The sequence below is a fragment of the Mytilus edulis genome, chromosome 7, assembly GCF_963676685.1.
Source record: "Mytilus edulis chromosome 7, xbMytEdul2.2, whole genome shotgun sequence".
Classification (NCBI taxonomy): domain Eukaryota; kingdom Metazoa; phylum Mollusca; class Bivalvia; order Mytilida; family Mytilidae; genus Mytilus; species Mytilus edulis.
This window is the reverse complement of record NC_092350.1, coordinates 72,319,721-72,344,972: the sequence shown is the minus strand read 5'-3', so window position 1 is coordinate 72,344,972 and position 25,252 is coordinate 72,319,721. Positions and strand designations below refer to the sequence as shown.

At 32.4% G+C, this 25,252-nt stretch overlaps 1 protein-coding gene across 1 annotated transcript; it reads right to left on the bottom strand.

The window, feature by feature from the left end:
* Nucleotides 1–8,628: 8,628 nt before the first annotated feature.
* Nucleotides 8,629–11,891, bottom strand: LOC139482144 (zinc finger protein 862-like). Its single transcript, XM_071265829.1, has 3 exons — nt 11,037–11,891; nt 10,581–10,768; nt 8,629–10,403 (listed from the first exon to the last, which is right to left on the bottom strand). Exons 1-3 carry the CDS (start codon nt 11,413–11,415, stop codon nt 8,793–8,795), a joined length of 2,178 nt encoding a protein of 725 aa, XP_071121930.1. The 5' UTR covers nt 11,416–11,891; the 3' UTR covers nt 8,629–8,792.
* Nucleotides 11,892–25,252: the final 13,361 nt, after the last annotated feature.

Here is a 25,252-nt window from a genome sequence, read left to right as displayed (position 1 = left end):
TATAAACAAATAAAAAACATGTTTGTAACAAAATGAAAAAAATAAATATATATATAAAATATAAAAATACTTGTATACATTTAAAACTATTTACTACCAAACAGCATTCATTGTAACATACACATTACTGTATAATTATGTCTATATATTTATAATTTGAATCCCATAGGATTTTATTTTGTCCCATGGGATATTAAAAATCCCATGGGATAATTATAATCCCATGGGATTTTTTTTGTCCCATGGGATTTTTTTTGTCCCATGGGACAAGAAATATCCCATGGGACAACAATTATCCCATGGGACCAAAAAAAATCCCATGGGATTTAACCAAAATCCCATGGGATAATGGTAAATCCCATGGGATTTTGCCCTGTCCCATGGGATATTGAAAATCCCATGTTTTTATAAATCAAATAGCAAAATAAATATCATAGAAACAGTAGAAAAGCAATGAAATTATTGAATCCCATGTAATTCCGCACATTTTGGTTATATACATGATACTGTAGCTCTTGTTTGAGGCGGCGGCGGATTTGCAAATGAGTGTTTTGCAAATTAAAAGTGTCCAGTGTTCATACAGTAAAACATAAGTTACTGTCCTAAAACTTCAAAAATGCTTGTTTTTGGCCCTTAATTCCTAGACTGTTTGCCCCATAACCCTTAAATTAGATCCTAACCTTCTACTTAATGGTATGGACATTGTGGTACAATTTCAGAATAATTGAAATACTTATACACAACTTATTGTCCTGAAACTAGATAAATGTATATTTTGGGCCCCTTTGGGCCCCTAATTTCTAAACCGATGGGACCATAACCCCATAAATCAATCACAACCTTCCTTTTGTTGTTATAAACATTGTGTTAAAATTTTATTGATTTCTAATTACTTATATTAAAGTTATTATCCGGAAACCATCCGTCTTCGGATGACGCTAACGATGACGACGTGATACCAATATATGCGGTCGTATAAAAAGTCTAAAGAGCCTGTGTTGTACACCGTATTCTATTATAGTTAAACAGTTGACAAATATTGTAGACAAAAAGTAGAATTTATGACAAAATTTATAAGCTTCTGTCCAAGTTTGGTACAAATCCAGAATAGTTTAAGAAATTTATAAAAAAAAATTAAAACTTTAACCAGAGTGAATGTATTTGTTAACTGGCAGAAAAATAAGTAATTCTAATACTGATAATCAGGATTTTTTTTTGTACCAAATTTACTTCCTGATAACTTCTTATGATTGTATCCAAGTTTCTATCCAAGTTTGGTAGAAATCCAAGATATTTAAAAAAGAATATAAACATTTCGAAACTTTAACCACAGAGTGAATGTGATGTTTGTTGGCAGAAAAACAAAGACCATTTATAAATAAAATGCTGATACACAGGATTTTTTTAACAAAATTTACCTCTGGATACTATCTTATGATCTTAAACAAGCTTCCGACCAAGTTTGGTAGAAATCCAGGATAGTTTAAGAAAGTTGTTAAAATTTCAAAAACTTTAACAATAGCGTGAATAATCATGGACCCCGCCGACACAGAATGTAGGCATGGTAGGATCGCTATGTCTCGCTTTTACAACAAAAGTCACAGGCTTGACAAAAAATGCAAATACATATATAAATAAATTTGGACAGTCTATTTGATAAAAAATCAATATATAACTACGCAATAAGCATGGTAAGATTCAGTATTATATACCAAGGAACTCCATAAAATAAATTTTTGCTAAAAAAATAGAACAAAGTTTAATATGGACCCTGTGGACCAATTTATAGGTAAACAAGAATGTGTCTATAGTACAGTGATACCCCACTTGCACTATAATTTTTCATGTTCAGTGGACCGTGAAATTAGGGTCAAACCTTTGCTTTGGCATTAAAATAAGAAAGATCATATCACAGGGAACATGTTTCAAGTTGGTTGGACTTCAACTACATCAAAAAGTACCTTCAACAAAAAACTAAAACTTCAACCTGAACTTCACACTATGATTTTCTATGTTCAGTGGAAAGTGAAATTGGGGTCAAAATTTTGATTCAGCATTGATTTAGAAAAATCATATCATGGGGAACATGTGTACTAAGTTTTAAGTTGATTAAAATTCAACTTCATCAAAAACTACCTTGACCAAAAACTTTGACCAGAAGCAGGACAGACGGTCAGGAAAAAAAAACCCAGCAAACAGAATACCCTTCTACTATCGTAGGTAGGGCATAAAAATCAAAAATCTAACAACATTGTAAGAATCAGCATAATAGTTTAAGTTTTTTTTTCGGCACCTATTTAACCCTCAAAATTAAATCAATCCTAACATTCCTTTTTTGGTTGGGAACCTGTGGTACAATTTCATAACGATCCATAGACTTTTGCTCAAGTTATTGTCCCCAAACATGAAAATCATATTCCTAAATGCCATTATGGTTTGGGCCATAGCCATGATAGCCCCAAAATTCAATCATAACCTTCCTTTTGAAGTTTGGAACAATTTCAGAGGAACATTCACTTATACACCAGTTATTGATATGAGTTACATGGCTGTGATATAATCAAAGAGCTGAAAGTTCTGAGGAAAAATGACGCCACTGCCTCTAATATTGGGATATTTTTTATGCAAGTCTTGATTTTCACATATCCTAATAAGTTTAACATTGCAACATGTCTCGTTATCATATAATTGATATTCGTATATGTGTGTGTGAAGTGAAGATGACAACTGACTGTTTTTTTTTAGTACAAATGAATAGATTAAGAGTCAAGACTACCTGAATGATCTTCAGTATCCAATGACCACTAGCTGGTTTTTTTTTGGTACAAATAAATAGGTCAAGACTACCTGAATGATCTACAGTATCCAATGACTACTGGCTGATTTTTTTGTACAAATAAATAAGTCAAGAATACTGGAATGATCTACAATATCCAATGATTATTAGCTGTTCTTTTGTACTAATAAATAGGTCAAGACTATTTAAATGATCTACAATATCCAATGACTACTGGCTGTTCTTTTGTACATACTAAATAAAGACTACCTGAATGATCTAAAGTATTCTAAGTAATGTGTAATTTTGTTCTTGCAATTACAATTTTCTAAATCAAGAATACAGACTACTAGTATCCTTTTCAAACCAAATAAATATGAAGAGCCTGTTGTAACAAGCTCTTATACCCCACTAGTCCTATAACATATGACTTCGCATTCTCATTCAATTTTTAACGTTTTTATACTGATATTTTCATTTTTTAAATTTTTTTTTGAATGCAAAGTGTGGCACATTGATAGTATTTTTTTTTTTTATCAGAACAGTAAATAGATATAATAAATAATTCTCCCGAGGTCATATGTTATAGGACTGATTACCCTCATACTCATTAAATAAGTTACTAGTGACAGTTATTTCTGTTACTTGAAGCAAATTCTATTTCTGTAGATTTACACAATAGCATACTATTGTTATACTTGTTTTATTTCACCTTGAAGATTAGACAAATAGGGATACTCCTTTGATTTTTTATTTCATGTCAGTCAGGTCACTTTATATGAAACTTGAAACCATTCTCTGCCATATTGATATTTTATAACAACTCTGCCCATGACCCATATAATTGATATTCATTCTTTAATCATATATCATAGTAAAGCTAGTTTTTTTATTTTACACTAATCCACAATCTTTCATGTCAAATTTTTGTCTCCATTTAAGTTTATGCCATTGAACCATCATGGTATTAAACACAATTCCAAGTAATTAATATGCTGTTATAGTGGGTCACCATATATTCAACTTGGGTGGCATTCCAGTTATTGAAATTTGTGTCAGATTGGATAATGAACTAGACCTTTAGGAATTGATCTCATAATTTAATATGGAGCCATAGTATGCAACCCCTACCCGGTAACAAAAATAAACATGTCAAGCGGCAAAATTTATCACCAGAAATTACAAGTCAAGATAGGATGGATAAGTCTCCAAAATGCTTGCCAAACTGGAACTACAACAAGATCTCCAGACAAGGACGAACAAGGCATGGAAGCCAAAGTTAGTTTTTATGTGAAAAGTAGTTGAGGGGCTGATTCACGCTATTGAACCAGATGAATTCCTCTAAAAAGCATGACCGAAGAGAACCATAACTGCCGAGAAATTCAAAGAATACCACGCAACAATTATTGTGGAAAAGCAAGTGAAGAATAACTCTAACTGTGAGTGTATTGACATTCCATCAAGTAAAACACCGTACAAAATTCAAACTCATCCTTTGTAAGACAGTGATCGCACCGAATCAGCTAGACGACACTGTTTTGCACGCATCAAACGTAGAGAGCTTCAAATCTGTTCTCCCGCCCCGCCAATAAATGAATCCAGGTCCGTTCGCCCCCTACATGTTCGCGCCCAATTTTAATTGGTTTTGTGTTTAATAACTTTGTAATCAAGTTTTGGCAAGTAGTATTCTTATAAGTATAATTGTTTTCATGGTCTCAAAATAAAGTAAGACAGCATTTTTTTTTGTGTTGAATAAATCTTAATCATGTTTTGGATAGTGTATTGTTAAAAAAAATTATATTCCTTTCTAAATAAAGTGGGATTCTGTCAACGTTTTATTTTGTGTTGAATAACTGTTTATCATGTTTTGGTTAGTGTATTGCTATAACTTTTGTTTCATTGACTTGTTTCAAAATGAAGTGAGATTCTGACTACGTTTTTTTTTTTTTTTTTGTGTGTTGATTAAATTTCATAATGTATAGTAATATATAATAGTGTATTGTTTCATTATTTCAGATCAAAGGGACCAAGCTGTTAAAAACAATTATCTTTTGTGTTTTTCATTTAAAATCTTCAATCTTTTACTCATACCAAGCTATAAATACATTCAGTATTTACACGAAAGCAATTAAAAACAACAATCATGATTTTCCAATTATTCAACTCGAATTTTAATTAAAATTGGGTGCGAACCTGTAGAGTGCGAACGGACCTTGGGTGCGAACGTGCGAGGTGCGAACGTTTAGGGTGCGAAAGTATATTGGGCGCGAACAGACCTGATACCCCAATAAATCGGCGGCACTCTCTCAAACCGTTGTATTAAACCCAGCATCGATATCGATAACTTATTCACATGTCATACAGATTCAGTCTGTTACAGACTGTTGTAACTTTGTAAACAAAGATTGAGTCGGTACTTACTTCTGTCTTATAACCAGTAGAAAGTGGACCAACACGGACACATTATATTTTCTTATAATAAAGGCAATTGTTTGTAAAACGAAAAGACTATCAAGTTTTCCCTGATTAATTATATATCTTTGTTTTTACAATGTTTTAGTTTTACTTCACATAATCAATAAAGTTATAAAAATAGATTTATGAGTATCTTAACAACATCGTGTTGGTACACTTCGATCTTTTTGGTAATAAGAAGGAGCGGAGACCCTGTGTCATCAGATGATTCATACGCACTGCGTTGGTATTAATTTCCGATTATTCAAAACTTCGTAGATCTGGATAAAGACCAGTATCTATCCAATGGATGTCAAGATGATTCTGATTAATACTTTCTTAATGGTTGTTAAGTGGAAAGGGTAAGAAAGGCTGACATTATTTAGGAGAACTATTTTGTCTAGAAAAGTCCAGAACCATGTCAATACGGATCTATTTGTTTATTACGTTAAAAGCGAAAGCTTGAATAAATATGAAAAATATAACTAAGGGAAAGCTCAAAATACAACTGTGGTAACAATAAACATATGAACAGGTCAAAATGTTTTATTCTGTAAATAAAGTATGTAAACTGGTTCCCGGTTTATTACTACACAATAATGATAATACAAGCAGATTCCAGTTTGTATGTAAAATAGTAAATACGAAACCAAGTGCGGTAGACAGAGAAATGTAATGGAAAGTAAATACGAACCAAGCGCGGTAGGCAAAGAAATGTAATGGAAGTTCAGGTCAATAGTATCGGAAACATGCCGCTGAAAGCGTCATTTTCCAAAAAATCCAATTGAGACATTTACTTTTATTAACAAGTAAAATGCATCTACTGTACATGTACATGAAGCTGTAGCCTTTTGCTAATGATGTTCATTTCCAGCATGATTTTCTGTTCTGCTAATCCACCAATCGTCTATGGAACTTTGCTGTATTATGCATACCAGTGGATTGAGAAAAGTGCAGCAGATTTTACAACAATGCTGACTGTCACCATGCTCAAACCAGTGAATTTGCATTTCATTGATACACAAAACTTGAAGTCTCAATCTGTTGAAAAATTAAAATCATCATTATAAACAACTTAAATAAAATTTACAAAAAATACTGTAGAAGATTCTATTTATACATATATGTACAACAACAACACTTTAAGAATGCTCCAGTTATTTATTGGGATCAACATGTTTTTAATGGCTAGACAACACTCATTAGCATGATTAGGATGAAACAAATAATAAAATCCTGATGATGTACAAAATCCGGTTGAGAAAAATTAAAACCTCACAATCTTTCTATAAATAGCAATCAAAAGAGAAAATGAATGTAAGTTAATATATACTGATATATGGAAGTAAACTATAAAAAAATAAATAAATATATTTATCATATGTTTAGTAGTAAATACAGTAGTTTTGCATATTTGATAAATAGCCTGCTGATAAATCAATATCGCGCAACTTTGATGCGCACCCTATATCGCACACCCTTTATCTCACCCCTACTTTTTTTTTTTGCTTAAGAAAAATTTTCCTTAAAAAGGTCAATTTTTTGAATGACGACATTGTTTGGTATGTGACGTCACGAATGTCAAGTTTTCATATTGTATGCGACATCACAAACGTCAAGTTTTCATATTTTTTGGCACACTAAACATGCTAAATGCAACTATAAACTCAGTCAGGGGACTTACTGAAATAAGTGATTTTTAAATCACTTATTTGAGTAGCAAATTCAAGGTTTTGTCACAAATTGGGATTTTGTAGTTTTTTCAAAATTTTAAACACATAAGTTTAAATAACATCTTTTAATTAGTAAAATTAAAAAATATGAACTTTTTGCTTCTTTTAAGTAGCAAGGTTTATGCCTTTGATGCTATCATTTACCTGAAAATTCTATTTTAGTTGAAACCAGGTGCTCCGGAGGGCGCAGCTTTATACGACCGCAGAGGTCGAACCCTGAACAGTTGGGGCAAGTATGGACAAAACATTCAAGCGTGATACAGCTCTGAATTTGGATTGTGATCAAATTTCTGACATTACATGGGTTTTTTTTTACACAAAACAAATGTCAAGATTTTACAAATCAATTAAAGATGTCTTCTTCAAACTTTTTAAATCTAAAATTAAATAGTTGACACAGCATAGGTTTCTGACACAGAATGAATGTGGTCTAATGAACTTAAAAGTTTTTTTTTGCCTTTGAGCAATTCACTATGCTGTTGAATATTAATCCTCTCAAAAAAATGTTTGAAGAAATTTTCTTTTTATTTATGAAATCTGAAATGAGAAAAATTTAAACCCCCCCCCCCCCTTTTTTTTTCACATCCCCGTTTCCCTTTCTCAAAAACTGATATCAATTCAAATTTCTAATGGAGTTTGCAACAATAACTACTCTTTTAAATACATCATAAAATATTAAAATGTAAAATAAAGTGCTTGTTATCACTGAATGGTAAAGATTGGTTGGTAGTAAAAGTGAATATACATTGTTTATTGTATAAAACAATAAAAAAAAACTTCATCAGCAACATTTTATATTGGCAAATTTCCAATGAAGTTATTTACATAAAGTTATTGGCAAATAAAAATAGAAAATGACATCATAGTCATGTCTGGCAAATGTCCAACATACATTATCTAAAAACATTTTAGATAAGATAAGGAAAAAAAGCTTCATCAGCAACATTTTGTATTGGCAAATTTCCAATGAAGTTATTTACATAAAGTTATTGGCAAATAAAAATAGAAAATGACATCATAGTCATGTCTGGCAAATTTCCAACATATATTATCAACTACTATTCTATACAAAGAAAGATAACTCCAATTGAAAATTAATTGCTATTGCACAATATTGTGCAATTAGATATTTCTTGCTATTGTGCAATACTGTGCAATTGAAAATTTCTTGCTATTGCACAATACTTGATATGGAATCCTGATTTGGACCAACTTGAAAACTGGGCCCATAATCAAAAATCAAAGTACATATTTAGATAAAGCATATCAAATAAGCCCAAGAATTTAATTTTTGTTAAAATCAAACTTAGTTTAATTTTGGACCCTTTGGACCTTAATGTAGACCAATTTGAAAACTGGACCAAAAATTAAGAATCTACATACACAGTTAGATTTGGCATATCAAAGAACCCATTTATTCAATTTTTGATGAAATCAAACAAAGCAGGGTTTCCCCTGGGTCAATATTTTTTTTCGCCACCTCTTTCGCCACTTTAAATATTTTTTCGCCACTTTTAATATTTTTTCGCCACTTTTAAAATGTATTCGCCAACTGAATTTCTTTACTAAAATGAAGATAAAGTTCAATGTGCTGCATTGTTGTCTCATGTACATTTACCCCACATCTTTCTTTAATAATATGTATTTCAATAAATGAACACCAAATTAGACTTACATATTTTATTTATCATTTATCTATTGTATAGATACAGTTAAAATACATTCCAAAGGCAATACAATTATATTTAACTTGTCACAGCTAAAACCAGACAAATGTTAAAAGTAAAAAGATCTAGTCACATTAAAAACTTTAAAACATACATGTAAAATCATTTAAAAACAGTACAAATTCTTCTATTTTTCTGATCTGCCCATCTTTTAAAAGCTCTATTAAAATCAAATATATCTGAAGAAGGCCCTTCTAAAGAAATCATCATCAGATGAAACAATGAATCAGTACTTAGTCTATTTCTAAGCTTAGTTTTTATAATGTTTTGTCTGCTGAACCCCCGCTCACACTCCACAGATGATACGGGAACAGTTAATAATTTTTCTGCTGCTCTGTATACATATGGGTAGACTTCTTTATGCTTAAGAGCTACTTGACATACATCATTAATACTGTTTGAACAATGTGAATAAGATGACTTCACAACATGTGAAAATGTAACAATTTGGTCTAACATTTCTTCACTTTCAAAATCATTTAACTTACAATCAGAAAAATGTTGTACAACTTGTTTTGCACTTTTCAAAAATTTATCTTTGCAATCATTGCTATATAAAATAGGATTAAATATATTACACATTGAAGATAGCACTTCAGAATCACCTTCAAAAGAAAATCTTTTATTTAAATTTTCTAACAAATTAGACACAAAATTTCTACAAGCAGATTTTGCTTCATCTCTATATTTGCCACTATCCCTTATATCATGCCCTTTAAAATGAAACTTTTCACAGTCAAAAACACTTGGTACATCATCTAAAAACTTTGTAAACATAAAACCATCTTCATTCTCAAAATGTCCGTTGATTTTGTCAACAGTAACAGACAATAAAGGATGAACAACTGTATATTCTATAGTTGAAGACTGATAAGCCTTACATAATATACTCAAGTCTTTCAAAATATCAGACATGAAAAATGAACAGTGTAAAAATTTATAACTTGACACACTTTTCAATATACCTTGAGCTTTAGCTCCTTTGTCTTCAGACAAAACAGATAATAAAGATGAAAAATTTTCACAAATAGCAGAGACACTTCCATCAAAACTCAACCATCTTGTATGGAACACCTGTTTAAATCTTGTAGCATGTGCTTCACATTCAGATTTTTTCACAATATCAAAAATTTTATCTAACCTGCTCATATTTTTAGGGGACTTAGAAAAATATTTATAAATAGAACTAATTATTTCTTGGAATTTGACCAAATATTGTACAGAATCTGCAGCTGCACCACTAGCTAATGCCAACCTATGGGCTATACAATGAGAAGAAAGTAATCCGGGAACAGTTTCTTTTATTCTAGTGACTACACCACTGTGTCTCCCTACCATAACTGCAGCCCCATCTGTTGCTATTCCACACATATTGGATATATTTATATTAAAATCATTTAAGGATTCAAATATTTCTTGTGTTATTTTGTCAGCAGTGGCTCCATCTCGTAATTTCCTAACACCAAGTAAGCATGACTTAGGTTCAAATTTACCTAGAGATTGATTTAAGAATCTTATATAAATTAACAAGTTCTGATCAACACTAATATCAGTTGATTCATCAATCATAATGCTATAAGGTTTATTGTCTACACTTTTAATAATGTCTTCAATAATGACTGTGGATATGGCATCTTGAAAGTCATGAATACTATTGCTGTGTTCATAAGTTGTATGTTTGTCCACCTTCAAGCCTATGAGGTCACTACAGCCCTACAAATAATTAAAATTTTAGTTTATTTGTTTTAAATGATTTTATTGATGATTAACATTGTTAAAAGTTAAAAATAATAATTTTTGTTTAATTCAGATTTCTGGTGCAATTCTTACATAATTTATATGGATATTTATTAATACAGTTAAAGTCTACTAGCAATGTTAACTACGTACCTGATTAATACAATGTTTGTTGAAATCTGCAAATATGTGGTTGGATAAGTTGAATTGTGCCATAAAGTAGATGTTACGCATAGCTGCCGTTACTGATGCCTCAGACTTTTCTAATAGCTTTCGCTGTGCAGTCTGGAACTGTTGACCTGCATTTAGAACTTTTTCTGAAGCAGTATGACTGTTTTCACCTGAAATAAGATAAAATATTAAAGCCTTTGTATAGCTAACTATACGGTATAGGATTTAGTCATTGTTGAAGACCGTACTGTGACAAATATTATATGATTTATATTCACACTATTTTATCTCTCGTGGATATTTGTCTCATTTGCAATCATACCGGAATATCACATCTCTGTTAATATTTTTATAAATTTATGTTCCAGAGCAAGGGAAAAACATATTTGAACAAGTAAATTCAGATTAACATAATTAAAATAAATATTGAACATGTACCTTTTCCTGCTTCATGCTTGGTTATATTTTCCAACTTTAAGACAGTACATCCTGGTTCGACAGAAAACACATTTTTAGCCTGGGCACGTTGACAAATAGTACAGTACATGCTCTTCGTTTCTGGGTGGTATTTCAACCAAGGTCTATTGTGGCACCACTGTTCCCTAAAATTTCTAACTGCAACCTTTTTTGATGATTTTGATGGTGTCCTAGTAATTGTATGTACACCATCAGCTGGTCTGATTTCGTCTTCCAACAATTGTACATGTTCTGGTATAGAATTTCGTTTAGACAAAGTAGAAGGACTCTGAATAAAATCCGAGATTTTTCGTATCTTTGTAGGTGTTTCTTCAAAAAAAAGTTTCCTTTTTCGGCCCATCGTTAAAATGTAAAGATAAAACGTAAAAAATATCTTTAAAACGGGAGTGCTAAAACGATTGTGAAGATTAAACTTCGTAACAATAATTTTTATAAAAGTTGTTAAAAGATCTTAAAACAACTCACTTATGGGACATATGAAGCCATTCGACCACACAATTTAATAAAACCATATAATTAACACCTTTGTATTGCCTAGTTTATTGCCGATAGCTATCTAATGTTTGTACTTATTGACAATCAGCTGATTATTGATTTTCTGTCAAAATCGTATCGCGTGACGAGTTCAAGGTAAAAACCCGAGTGTTGACTGATTAGAGAAAAATCCGAGAATTACGAAAGAAAAAACAAGATGGACGACTTCAAACATTTTTATAATTCTATCGCCAAAGTTTTTCGCAAATGATGATTTTTTTTCGCCACAATTATATTTTTTTCGCAAGTTGCGAAAATGGCGACCGCCAGCGGAAACCCTGAAACAAAGTTTAATTTTGGACCCCCATTTGGACCAACTTGAAAACTAGGCCAATAATTAAAAATCTAAGTACATTTTTAAATTCAGCATATCAAAGAACCCCAAGGATTCAATTTTTGTTAAAATCAAACTAAGTTTAATTTTGGACCCTTTGGACCTTAATGTAGACCAATTTGAAAACGGGACCAAAAATTAAGAATCTACATACATAGTTAGATTCGGCATATCAAAGAACCCCAATTATTCAATTTTTGATGAAATCACACAAAGTTCAATTTTGGACCCTTTGGGCCCCTTATTCCTAAACTGTTAGGACCAAAACTCCCAAAATCAAACCCAACCTTCCTTTTATGGTCATAAACCTTGTATTTAAATTTCATAGATTTCTATTTACTTATACTAAAGTTATGGTGCAAAAACCAAAAATAATGCTTATTTGGGCCCCTTTTTGGCCCCTAATTCATAAACTGTTGTGACCTCAACTCCAAAAATCAATCCCAACCTTCCTTTTGTGGTCATAAACCTTGTGTTAAAATTTCATTGATTTCTATTTACTTATACTAAAGTTATTGTGCGAAAACCAAGAATAATGCTTATTTGGGCCCTTTTTTGGCCCTTAATTCCTAAACTGTTGGAACCAAAACTCCCAAAATCAATCCCAACCTTCCTTTTGTGGTCATAAACCTTGTGTCAAAATTTCATAGATTTCTATTCACTTAAACTAAAGTTATAGTGCGAAAACCAAGAAAATGCATATTTGGGCCCTTTTTGGCCCCTAATTCATAAAATGTTGGGACCAAAACTCCCAAAAACAATCCCAACCTTCCTTTTGTGGTCATGAACCTTGTGTTAAAATTTCATTGATTTCTATTCACTTTTACTAAAGTTAGAGTGCGAAAACTAAAAGTATTCGGACGACGATGACGCCGACGCCAACGCCAACGTGATAGCAATATACGACGAAAATTTTTTCAAATTTTGCGGTCATATAAAAATGCTATATTAATGGCTTTACATAATGAACTGATACTTTCTTGAAAGATTTTTCACAGCAGTGGGAGTATTTTTCCTGTGAAGTTCAAGGTTTCATCTTTCAGATTATGTAATAAAATTCTTCTGTTCGCGATAAAAATTTCACTGTTCGGGGGTGTTGAAATTAGTGGGGGTTATTAAAAGAATGATACTTAAAGAAGTGATTTTTTGGAAGGAAATTGAGGTCTGATATTTTTATGTCATTATCCTAGATTCAGTACAAGGTCATCACCTGAAATGAACTGGTCATCCTAGACAACACAGATGTTGGTTCTGATAAGTTTAGAAACATAATTAGTCCCTGGATCATTAGTATTCTATATTTAAAGCTACACTAATATTAAATCACTTCTTCTAGTGATTAATTTGTACTACTTAAATAGGTGATTATTAAAGAAAGACAACTCTAACTTCCAACCTTTATGGAAATAATGTTACTTGAATCAGTGATTTAGAAAATCACTTGTTTAAGTAAGTCCCCTGACTTAAAAATACAAAACACACAAATAAATACAATAATAAACAAAATATTATTAAAACAACAGCACGCAAAATGTAAGGTACCCATGGTGCTTCGGATAAGTAATTGAGCAGTTCTTTTAAGGCCTTTGAAACAAGACAAAAGTAGAACTGAAGGTAACCCAGTGCTATGGATCAGAAAACAGTTCATATAATATAATACTCGTCTGTTGAAATATATGATAAAGCGTATTTACTACTAAACATATAAAATAAATTATTATCAGTTGTTTTCTGTCATGTCTGTGTAAACTTTGTGTGTTCAATCAGGAACCAATTAAGGTTCATTATAAGGAATTGAAAAATATGGCTGTGTTTACACCTCAAAAGTTACTATGAGTACAGACAAACTGCAACGTCTAGGAAAAATTTAAGGCATGGCAGGAACTAGATATATACTAGTATATAAGTTAAATATAGTATACGTTTCAGAAAATTAAAAACTTACTTGGATTTTTATGTGCAGTTTTTTTCAAGTCTGTAGAAGATAGCAAAATAAACATCTGAGTTTCATTTGATACAGTCAACTCATTTACAAAGTTTAAATCACTTGGGGGCCAGGTGAGCTAAAAAAACCATAAATAAAAACAAAAATTGTCTTCATATCAAATTGTTTTCACAGAAAGTGTCTTGCAAGAAGCAAGTTCTCTTCACTCTCTGATGTCGTCCCTGCATGTTTTTCGTGATCCATGTTTCTATCTTACTTTTAGTTTTCAGAGTGGATGGTCTATTGTTTGTACTTCTGTGTCCCGGGGTTTGTCTTTTGTTCATTTATTGTCCTTCTTTATGACTATAGCTATAGTCTGGGTGTTGATTTTTGTCGAGCCTTCGACTTTAGTTGAAAAAGCGAGACTAAGCGATCCTACATTCCGTCGTCGTCATCAGCGTCCACAAATATTCACTCTGTGGTTAAAGTTTTTGAAATTTTAATAACTTTCTTAAACTATACTGAATTTCTACCAAACTTGGACAGAAGCTTGTTTATGATCATAAGAAAGTATCCAGAAGAATATTTTGTAAAAATAAAATTCCATTTTTTCCGTATTTTACTTATAAATGGACTTTGTTTTTCTGCGAGGAAACATTACATTCACTCTGTGGTTAAAGTTTTAAAAATTTTAATTACTTTCATAAACTATCCTTGATTTGTACCAAACTTGGACAGAAGCTGGTTTATGATCATAAGATAGTATCAAGAAGAATATTTTGTAAAATAAATTTCCACTTTTCCGTATTTTACTTATAAATGGACTTAATTTTTTAGCCAGAAACAAAACATTCACTCTGTGGTTTAAGTTTTTAAAATTTTTATAATGTTCTTAAACTATCCTGGATTTCTACCAAACTTAGACAGAAGCACAACATTTATTAGATTCATAAACTATCCTGGATTTTTTACCAAACTTGGAAGCTTCTTTCCATCAAAAGACAGTATCGAGAGGGAAATTTTTTATTGATGTTTTCCTCATTTTGTTGAGTCTGCGATTAACAGCAAAAGTAGGCGAGACACTGGGTTCCGCGTAACCCTTACGAATTTTTATTTTTAAACGTGTGGTTTTGCAATGTTGCATGTCCACCGATGTCCAGACATTGTGCTAGAAAATATTTGAAGAAATACGATGCTACTGGACACAGAAAAAAATGGTCATTTCTGCATGGCGTTGGCCGCGTCAGTTCATACCCCAAATTGATGTCATGATTGCGGCCAAGTGTGGATAAATTTGGGCTAGTGGTTTCAGAGAAGATTTTTGTAAAATTTTACAGACTACGACGGATTATAAACCACGACGGACGCCAAGTGATGAGAAAAGCTCACTTGGCCATTTGGGCCATTTAAGCTAAAAATGGCTACAGAAGGGGTCATAAACCTTACTGATTTAAGGAAAATGATGAATGCCTTCTGTGTGTTGTATAAAATGTGAGTTTATATATTACATGTAGTGATGCTGGGGGTGTGTATTTTGAGGTGTAAAAAGCTCCACGTGGACATTAGTCATTAAAAAATTATCATATCGGATACACATACATGTATAAATCATTGTCATATGAAAATATATGAACAGCCGACTGATCTTTGAAATGTTATAGTTTATTCCCTGCATCTAAAAAATATAGCTCAGACGATCGTCTAGTCTTCTTTTAAATTGTCTTCAGTTAAAATTCGCAGATAAATTACTTCCATGTTGTCAATCGCCGATCCAATCATGACACTTATTTGATTGCATCCAAAGGGAAATAACTGGAAATGGTATTACAATGTTCTAAAAGATAGCTAGCGGAACCGATCTTAAATTGCGACAAGTTTTAGCTTTCTAAAAAACTATAGACTGCTTCGCTCTACACTAATTTAAGGTTTAATATATGTGTGCATGTGGTTGTTAAATTAGTATTGGAAATGTGGTATTTTTAGATATTGATTGATATTAAATGGCTGTACTTTAAGAGTGTGCGTTTTACACCCATGCTTTTGCAATGGCCACTCAAAAGATATATAATCTTCTACATTTTAAAAAATACTTACATTGTATTTTCTGAATTTCATCTTCAAGTTGAGATCTTGCATTGGTCAACAGTAAACATTTGGAGCAGTAATTCTGATGTTGATGGTCACATTTTTCTTGAAGCAGAACATTTCCTGGATTGCTCAATGCATACTTGATACAATGGGTTTGGCATGAATTAGACATAGTTACATGGAACTTGTACTCTGTTTTTAAATATAACATGAAATTTGCCAAGGCTGTTTTGAGGGATGAAAGTACTGTGTTATTTGATCCCAACCTTTAGAGTTTCTGTCATTCTGCTAAGATTTTCAATTGCAAAAGTGCCATCAGTAGTAATATTATCAAGTCCACATAAATTAGACCGTTTTGCTGCTGAACAAGTAGTCAAAATTTTGAAAAGAGTACTGTCTGACAGAGGAGTAAAATCAGCTTCTGTGCATACTGTCTTGTACATATGTATCAGTGCAGAATGACAAGTTCTTCGTACAACTTGGGGTATATTTATGACATCTCCATTATCAAAATGCAAGTCCTTATTTCCAAAGGAACAAATTTGTATAAAATTAGGATCCAGAAAAAATGCCATTGCATGCTTCAGTTTTTCCTTATCCATCTTATCTCTGTAGTTTGGGGTCTTTTCAGTTTGTATTGTCCCAACACCAAAGCGTGTTGCATGGCTTCTACTCTGGTCAACTTTCCATTTTGACATTCCAGGTTTTAATTCTAGCAGCTGTGATTTACTGTTTAATGATGTGGTTGATATTATTGAAAGTAATTGCATTTTTAATGCATTACTGTCAGCTTCATCATATAATCTCAGTATCAAATTCAATAATTCATCTTTGCTCTCATTTTGCTTGTCAACAGCATTATTATTACAGATGTCTTCCACGAGTAGATCAAGAAGTTTTGATGACTGTCCAGGTGCAATATGGTCAAGCACTGTACAAACTGCTTCTGAGGCTTTTCTTCTTACATACCTGCGATTGAAATTAAAAAGGAGTTAGTATTACAAAATAAATGGGAATGGGTCTATGAGACACAGATGATGCCCCTGCTTGCATATTGTATGCATAACTCAGGAACAGCTAAAAAAAAATTGTAATCTATATTTTGTGGTACTAAGCATTGTGTATTCATAACATTTGGTTGAGGCAAATTTTAGTTAACTCAGAGAACAGGTAAAAAAAACCTGTTTTTCAATTTGTAAAGGGGCATAACTCTAGATTAATATAAGTGACATGACCAAAATTCAATCTTGATCTGTATTTTGTGGTAATAAGCATTTTGTATAAGTTTCATAGCATGTGCGATTTGGTTGAGACAAAATAAAGTTCAAGAATGGATACGAGAATTTAGCAATTTTTGAATTTGTAAAGGGGCATAACTCTAGAACAGTTAAAGTGACACCACCAAAATTCAAACTTGATCTTGCATTGATAAGCATCGTGTATAAGTGTCATACCATTTAGTTGAGGCATTCAAAAGTTTTAGAACGGAAATCAACTTAGACAAGGGTGTAACCTAATGCCCTTCTTTTTGAGTTATTGTCGAAAATTGGAAAACTACCCACAATTTCATGAATAAAATCCCACAACTCCATGAACTCAGCAACCTTAAATTTAAAATTAATAAAAATGAAAAGGGAGACAACATTAATAAATTTAAACAATTAACCAAAGTTTCATGAAAACTGCTCAAACATTTTTGAGTTATTGTACTAAAAGTGGAAAATCCCACGTTTTGTAATGAATAATAACAAGGCAATGTAAAATAGAAAGTTAATAAAAATGGAAAAGGGAGCTGACGTCAATAGATATAAACGATTTACCAAAGTGTTATGCAAATTGGTTTAAGTAATTTTGACATGTTGATGACAGATGGACAACAGTATACCATATTATTGCATAGCAATATAATATTTCTCACAAAAAGTAACCAAAAGTTAGCGTGCAATAAATTCTAATATTGCACTAGTGCAATAAACGTCAAAATTCATGACATCATCAACGACAAAATCTTAGTTTAAACCAATTTTTACTTCCAAATATCATATTGCTATACAATAAAAGGGTTATTGCATGAATATTGGTGAATATTATCCCTCGCAAGCTCGTGTAATATAAAATTCTACTCGGGGCAATATTCCCCAATATTCATGCAATAACCCTATAATACTTCACGTAAACAGGCATATACAAATAAAAAGAACTGTCCTTGGACAAATGAGAAAATTATAGATCTTCTTTGCCCTGTTCAAGTAAAAATAATTCAGGACTGTGTGTATAGTTATTTTCCATTAAAAAAACTGTTGTTATATTTGTTTATTTAATCCTTGGCTATTGCTCTGTATGAAATTTAAATATAATATATGCAGTCAATGATTATATGATTTATATGCCATGAATTGTTTCTATAATGACCTCTCTGTTGTTTAAGAACTCTTAAAAAATACCTCTTAGTAATATCTTGTACACATTCCAATGGCTGTTGAAGTATGTATTTGATAGGACTCATGTTTCCACTACTTAGATTTTGAAGTGGCTCATTCAAAACATGTATTCCGCTGTTGAGATGCTTTTGACCATCTGAAGTTAGGCTCCAACTGGATTCTTGTGACAATGATGGTTCAGACTGAAAAACAAATGTTTACAATTTTGCTTTCTATCAAATTTTGACAACTGTTAACCATTTCAAATACTAAGAAATAAAACATTTTAATGGACATAATAGTTGTTGGTACATATGAAGGGACAGGTTTTAAAATATTCAAATCAAGTTGAACTCCATGAAATATTTATGTGCCTGCTGTAGGCCAGGAACATTTATATTTTTTTTAGTGTTCCTCATTGTTTAATTATGAAACCAAAACTTTTTTTAAAGCTTTTATGATGAACAATTTTTTAATCGAATCTCTTATCAGATTTCATCAAATTTTTTAAGAGCATTATCAGACTTAAGAATTATTTTTTAATTTTGTGGCAATAGGGCCTAGCTGGCAATGATTGAACACATTTTCTTTGAACCTCAGTGGTCATTAAGTCCACTCACATTTAAACCAGCCTTGCAGTAGTTTATTAAATAATAATTTGTATAAAACCTTCAATGCGGCTTCATTGGTCGTGTGGTCCAATTATTAATAAAAAAAAAATTTAAGGGTCCCTGGAAACCAGTGTCTCGCCTACTTTTGCTGTAACCACAGAGTGAATATTTGTAGATGTCACCGCCGCCGCTGTAATGTAGGATCGCTCAGTCTTGCTTTTTTGACTGAAGTCGAAGGCTCATTAAGAATCCCAGATCCTGTCTTATTTTACTTGATGTTGACTGTGTAGACTGTGTAGTATTCTTTTTTTTTTTTATATTCTTATATATTCAATGTTTTAATTTGTTTTTTGTCTCATGGACATTTTTTCCCCATTACAATATTGAAATGTAAATAACATTTTCACCAAACTTGAGTATGGGAACACTATATTTACATTGTACCTGTGATGATACTTCATACAGTCCTGGTGTATCAAAACAACTGACAATTTCTCTGCGTGGTCTTTTCAATACAGGCTCTTCATTCTGATAAAATTCAATGTTTGCATTCATGAAATTAAGAAAATCCCTAAACATTAGACATACATCATTATTGATTGAATCAGCTAGAATATTAAGCAAGCTTGCTGGGGCAAGCTGATGAAGTGTATAAATAATAAAATGTCATTATAATTTTGGTGGCAATACGTCTATTTTTTTGTTGAAAAAACAAGTGAAACTGCGAGCTACTGCTCACTGATGATACCCCCGCCGCAAGTGGATAATATTAATAGTGTAAAAATATGCAAGTGTTCGGTAAACAGGAAGTTGTCGAGTGATGAATCTGAAAACGCATCACACGGTATAGCTGACTTATATAAATCCTGAAACCAAATTTCAGAAATCCTTGTATTGTAGTTCCTGAGAAAAATGTGACGAAAATTTTCAACTTGGCTGTCATGTGTAAAATCATACAAGTGTTCGGTAAACAGGAAGTTGTCTAGTGATGAATCTGAAAACGCATCACACCGTATGGCTGACATATATAAATGACAGAAAGGGTGGATGTGTAGTTCCTGAGAAAAATGTGACGAAAATTTTCAACTTGGCTATCATGTGTAAAATCATACAAGTGTTCGGTAAACAGGAAGTTGTCAAGTGATCAATCTGAAAACGCATCACACGGTATAGCTGACTTAGATAATCCTTGTATTGTATTGTAGTTCCTGAGAAAAATGTGACGAAAATTTTCAACTTGGCTATCATGTGTAAACTCATACAAGTGTTTGGTAAACAGGAAGTTGTCAAGTGATGAATCTGAAAACGCATCACACGGTATGGCTGACATATATAAATGTTGATACCAAATTACAGAAAGGGTGGATGTGTAGTTCCTGAGAAAAATGTGACGAAAATTTTCAACTTGGCTATCATGTGTAAAATCATACAAGTGTTCGGTAAACAGGAAGTTATCAAGTGATCAATCTGAAAACGCATCACACGGTATAGCTGACTTAGGTAAACCCTGAAACCAAATTTCAGAAATCCTTGTATTGTATTGTAGTTCCTGAGAAAAATGTGACGAAAATTTTCAACTTGGCTATCATGTGTAAAATCATACAAGTGTTCGGTAAACAGGAAGTTGTCAAGTGATGAATCTGAAAACGCATCACACGGTATGGCTGACATATATAATTGTTGATACCAAATTACAGAAAGGGTGGATGTGTAGTTCCTGAGAAAAATGTGACGAAAGTTTCATGGGACGGACTGACTGACGGATGGACGGACTGACGGACGGACGGACAGAGGTAAAACAGTATACCCCCCCTTTTTTAAAGCGGGGGGTATAAAAAAACAGTTTGCAAAACTACTTTTAATCATGCAAAATATTGTGATAGTTACTAAGCTGTATATATATATATATATATATATACGGTATGTATGTATGCTGCTGTACTATTACGTACATAGTATTGGGTTTACACATTGATATCGTAAAATATCAGCCGTTAGCCACATTGAATGTGAACCTTTTTAGTGATTGAGTGCAGCAACAAATTAATAATCAAAGTACTGAAGTACTGAACATTGGATGACCCAAGTTCTTGTGGATTGTCCAAAAAGTACTTGTCTTAGAAAAAAAATCACATCTCTATTCCTGAGAGTGAGTCTCTCGTGCGTGGATGATAAAAGCCACTTTACGCTGGCGTATTGGGGAGCAGCCATGTGTGTGTACAAATATATATATATATATATAATTTCAATTTTTCTAATAGAATGGATTTGGGTAGGCATTTGTATCTTCCTGCAAAAAATCTGTAATCATCCATGCAGAGTTATAGTTCCTTGAGATTGCAAAGATACTTACATTCTTAAGATACTCTTCTGCATGCATGTACATAGATATTAATGTTTTTTTACTTTATAGCAAGCGGTAATGAATGTTTGTTTGCACTTGATGATGTTAAAGCTGTGATATTAATAGAATTTCGGAGCAACTGAGCAGACGACTATAGGAAGGAGGATAAATGACATCATTGCCTAATATTTTCGAAGATTATTGACCTGTAAATGTTTACTTTTGACATAATTAAAGAACCTTAGTGAGCACGCTCACATACCCCACGTCCCCACATTGTCATTGGAGAAATTAAATAAGTGTAAGAAAAAAAAAATTGTATAAGAAAAAATATTGAATAATAATTTCCTGTCAATATATATGCACATCAACATAGTATGTCCTTATTATCTACAAAATTTCATGAAATTCTGTTGTGTGGTTTCAGAGGAGTTGAGATGACAAACTGTTGCAGAAGTATATTGAAGCAAATAAGTTCAAAGGGGCGTAACTCCTAGAAAAAAAAATTGAATCGTAATTTCCTGTTGATATGCACATCTACATAGTATGTCCTTATTATCTACAAATGTTCATGAAATTCTGTTGTGTGGTTTCAGAGGAGTTGAGATGACAAACTGTTGAAGTAGTACCTTAAAGCAAATAAGTTCAAAGAGATGTAACTCCTAGAAAAAAAATTGAATCGTAATTTCCTGTCGATATGCACATCTACATAGTATGTCCTTATTATCTTAAAAGGTTTCCTGAAATTCTGTTGTGTAGTTTCAGAGGAGTTGCGATGACAAACTGTTGCAGTAGTACAATAAAGTAAATAAGTTCAAAGGGGGGTAACTCCTAGAAAAAAAATTGAATCGTAATTTCCTGTCGATATGCACATCTACATAGTATGTCCTTATTATCTAAAAAGGTTTCGTGAAATTCTGTTGTGTAGTTTCAGAGGAGTTGCGATGACAAACTGTTGCAGTAGTACATTAAGCAAATAAGTTCAAAGGCGCGCAACTCTTATAAAAAAAATTGAATCACAATTTCCTGTCGATATGCACAACTACATAGTATGTCCTTTTCATCTGAAAAGGTTTCGTGAAATTCTGTTGTGTGGTTTGAGAGGAGTTGCGATGACAAGAAACAGGACTGACGGACGGACTGGCGGGTCAAAAACATTATACCCTCCGCAACGGTATAATAAATTATGACTAGGAGGAAAAGTTGTCTCATTGGGACTTATACCATATCAGTCATCTTCTCATATCTACATGAATATACATGTAATCATGATAATAAAAAAGTTTTAAGTGCATCATCTACAAAAAGTTTGAAATAAATTTGTTTGTAGACCAGAGAAGTTTTACATATTTTGGCAACATAGTATAGTGTGTACAATAATGAAGGTTTATACCTTTAATAAGCTATCTTGGCTTGAAGTCTTTATTTTCTTCTACAGGATCTGCTCTACTTGGTGCTACAAATATCTGAAAAATAAAACAGAAAAAATATTCTTCAAGGCCTTACAAACATTGAAAATAACTAGAAAAACAAGAATATGTCCATAGATCACATGAGCCCCAATTGCACTACCAATTACTATGTTCAGTGGACAATTTGGCATTGAGATTAAAATATCATATCTTAGGCAAGATTGGTACTAAATTTTAAGTTGATTAAATGTACTTTATCAAAAACTTCTTTGACCTGAAACTGTAACCTGAAGACAGACAAACAGACCAATGGACAGACAGATGAACGGACAGACAAAAAAAATATAATGCCCTTTGTCAGGGCATAAAAACCTACAATCATAAAATATTTGAAGAAATGTTTACATTAAATCAATATCATAACAAGCTGATCACTAAAATCAATATATCCGTCTAATGTGCAACTCCTTTTGACAATGTTTGACAGGTCTCAGAATAACTTTTGTTCATTGTTAAAATGTAATACATGTACATGTTACTTACATGTATACTAGTCCTGACATTATATTTTATTGTCATGAAAAAAGCATGATTTTATAAACATGTAATGTAAAACTGGTCCCGGGTTAGAAGTAAGGTTGGGATCCTGCTAACATTTTAAATTTTGACTCATTCTGAAGTTATGTGCCTGTCCCAAGTCAGGAGCCTGTAATTAAGTGGTTGATATATGTTGCTGTGTAACATATATTGGTTTTCCTTAAAAAAAGAAATTTTACCCTAATTATAGGCCCTTATTTTTCTAGTATGAATGGTTTTACATTTGTGATTTCACGGCTTTTTATATCTGACTAGGCTGTATGGGACACGGGGGGTCTCAACATGGGATTTTGGGTACAGGTGTGCAGCTGGGATTTTAAAAACACCCCCCATTCATATATTGAATAATTGTGAAATCCCTACCTATACATATATTTCACAGCGAAATCATAACCCATTCATATATTTATCAGCTCAAATAGTACCTATATGCATATACAATCTTATTATACATCAAAAACACTTTTCAATTATACAATACACTTTAATTTATATGAAACATTGAACTTTTCAAACAATAACAAGTAAAAACACTGTTTTGAAGGTGCAATAGCACAAACAATATGACTTCACAGCTGGTTATAATTATGAGCCAAAAACACGCAGTTTTGAGGAAATAAACCTGTATTTAATGCATTTTTTTTTGCTCTATGAGCAATCAGTTGAAAAGTTAAGCAAATTCTGCACAATTTTTTGAAAAATTTAATTTAACAAACAGTAATAGAAGTTCCGTGTTGAAGGCCGTACTTTGACCTATAACTGTTAACTTTTTATACATTGTGACTTGCATGGAGAGTTGTCTCATTGACACTCATACCACATCTTCTTATTTATAAGTAATAGAAAACTCTTTGGTGGTTTTGCACCTATGTAATGTAGTGGATTTGCTTCTGTATCCTTGAACTTCGGCGATTGTCCGATTCAGAATGTGACGGGATAACAACTTCAGCAAATCTCCCGTCAAAGTCCTGAAATGCATGTTGATGTGAAACTGATCTCTTCTGTCCTGTAGCTCTACCTTCTTTTGTTTTACCATGGTTTGTGTTCATTAACTTTTCGACTGATTGCTCAATAACAGATAATTCTTCTGCAGAAAGAATTAATACACCAGATTGAAATGTTAAATTGACATGGCATATGATATCAGAGGCTGTTATTGAGACTATTTCAAATATGTTAATCTTGTACGTGTCTTCACTTATCCTCTCGTACTTTGAAAATGTAATTTGTAAGTCGTTTAAAAAGTCTGCCGAAAAAGAAACCGTATCTTTATGTCCAACTGCCTTTTGTTTTTAGCTACAATTGTTCTTTGCATCCTTTGGATGCGTCCAATTTGAAAAGTCTTTGCTGTCCTATCAACATAGGCGAAGTCCTCAAAAAGATTAATGCCGTTGTCTGTTCCTAATTGTGCCGATTTGGCCATATTTGGTAAGGCAGCCTGTCGTACATGCACTAACCTGTAACAAATATAAATCGTCAATTTTCGAAATTAAATCCATTTTTGGAGGCTTTTTTTAAGTTTCAAATGCACTTAAAATTTGCCTTAATTAAATATTTCATAAATATTTAAAAAAAAACTAGTTTTCCTATGCATGTAGGAATTCATACGCATGATGCCATGAAAGAGGGTTTATACATAAAAAATATTGGCCTTCTTTTACTTTAGGGATCCCAACCCATAAAGAACTCTACAAAACTATTCTTACCTCAAACCTTGCCGTAACCCATACTTAAACCTAACACTAGCCCTAACCCTAACCTAAAACAACCCCTAACCTAACCATAATCACGAATGCTCCTTAACTCTAAAGTATAGGGACCCTTAAAGTAAAAGAAGGCCAAAACATTAGATATGCTATGTTGCCAATGACCAAATGAGACACCTCTCCGTCCAAGACCCAAGTTATTTAATA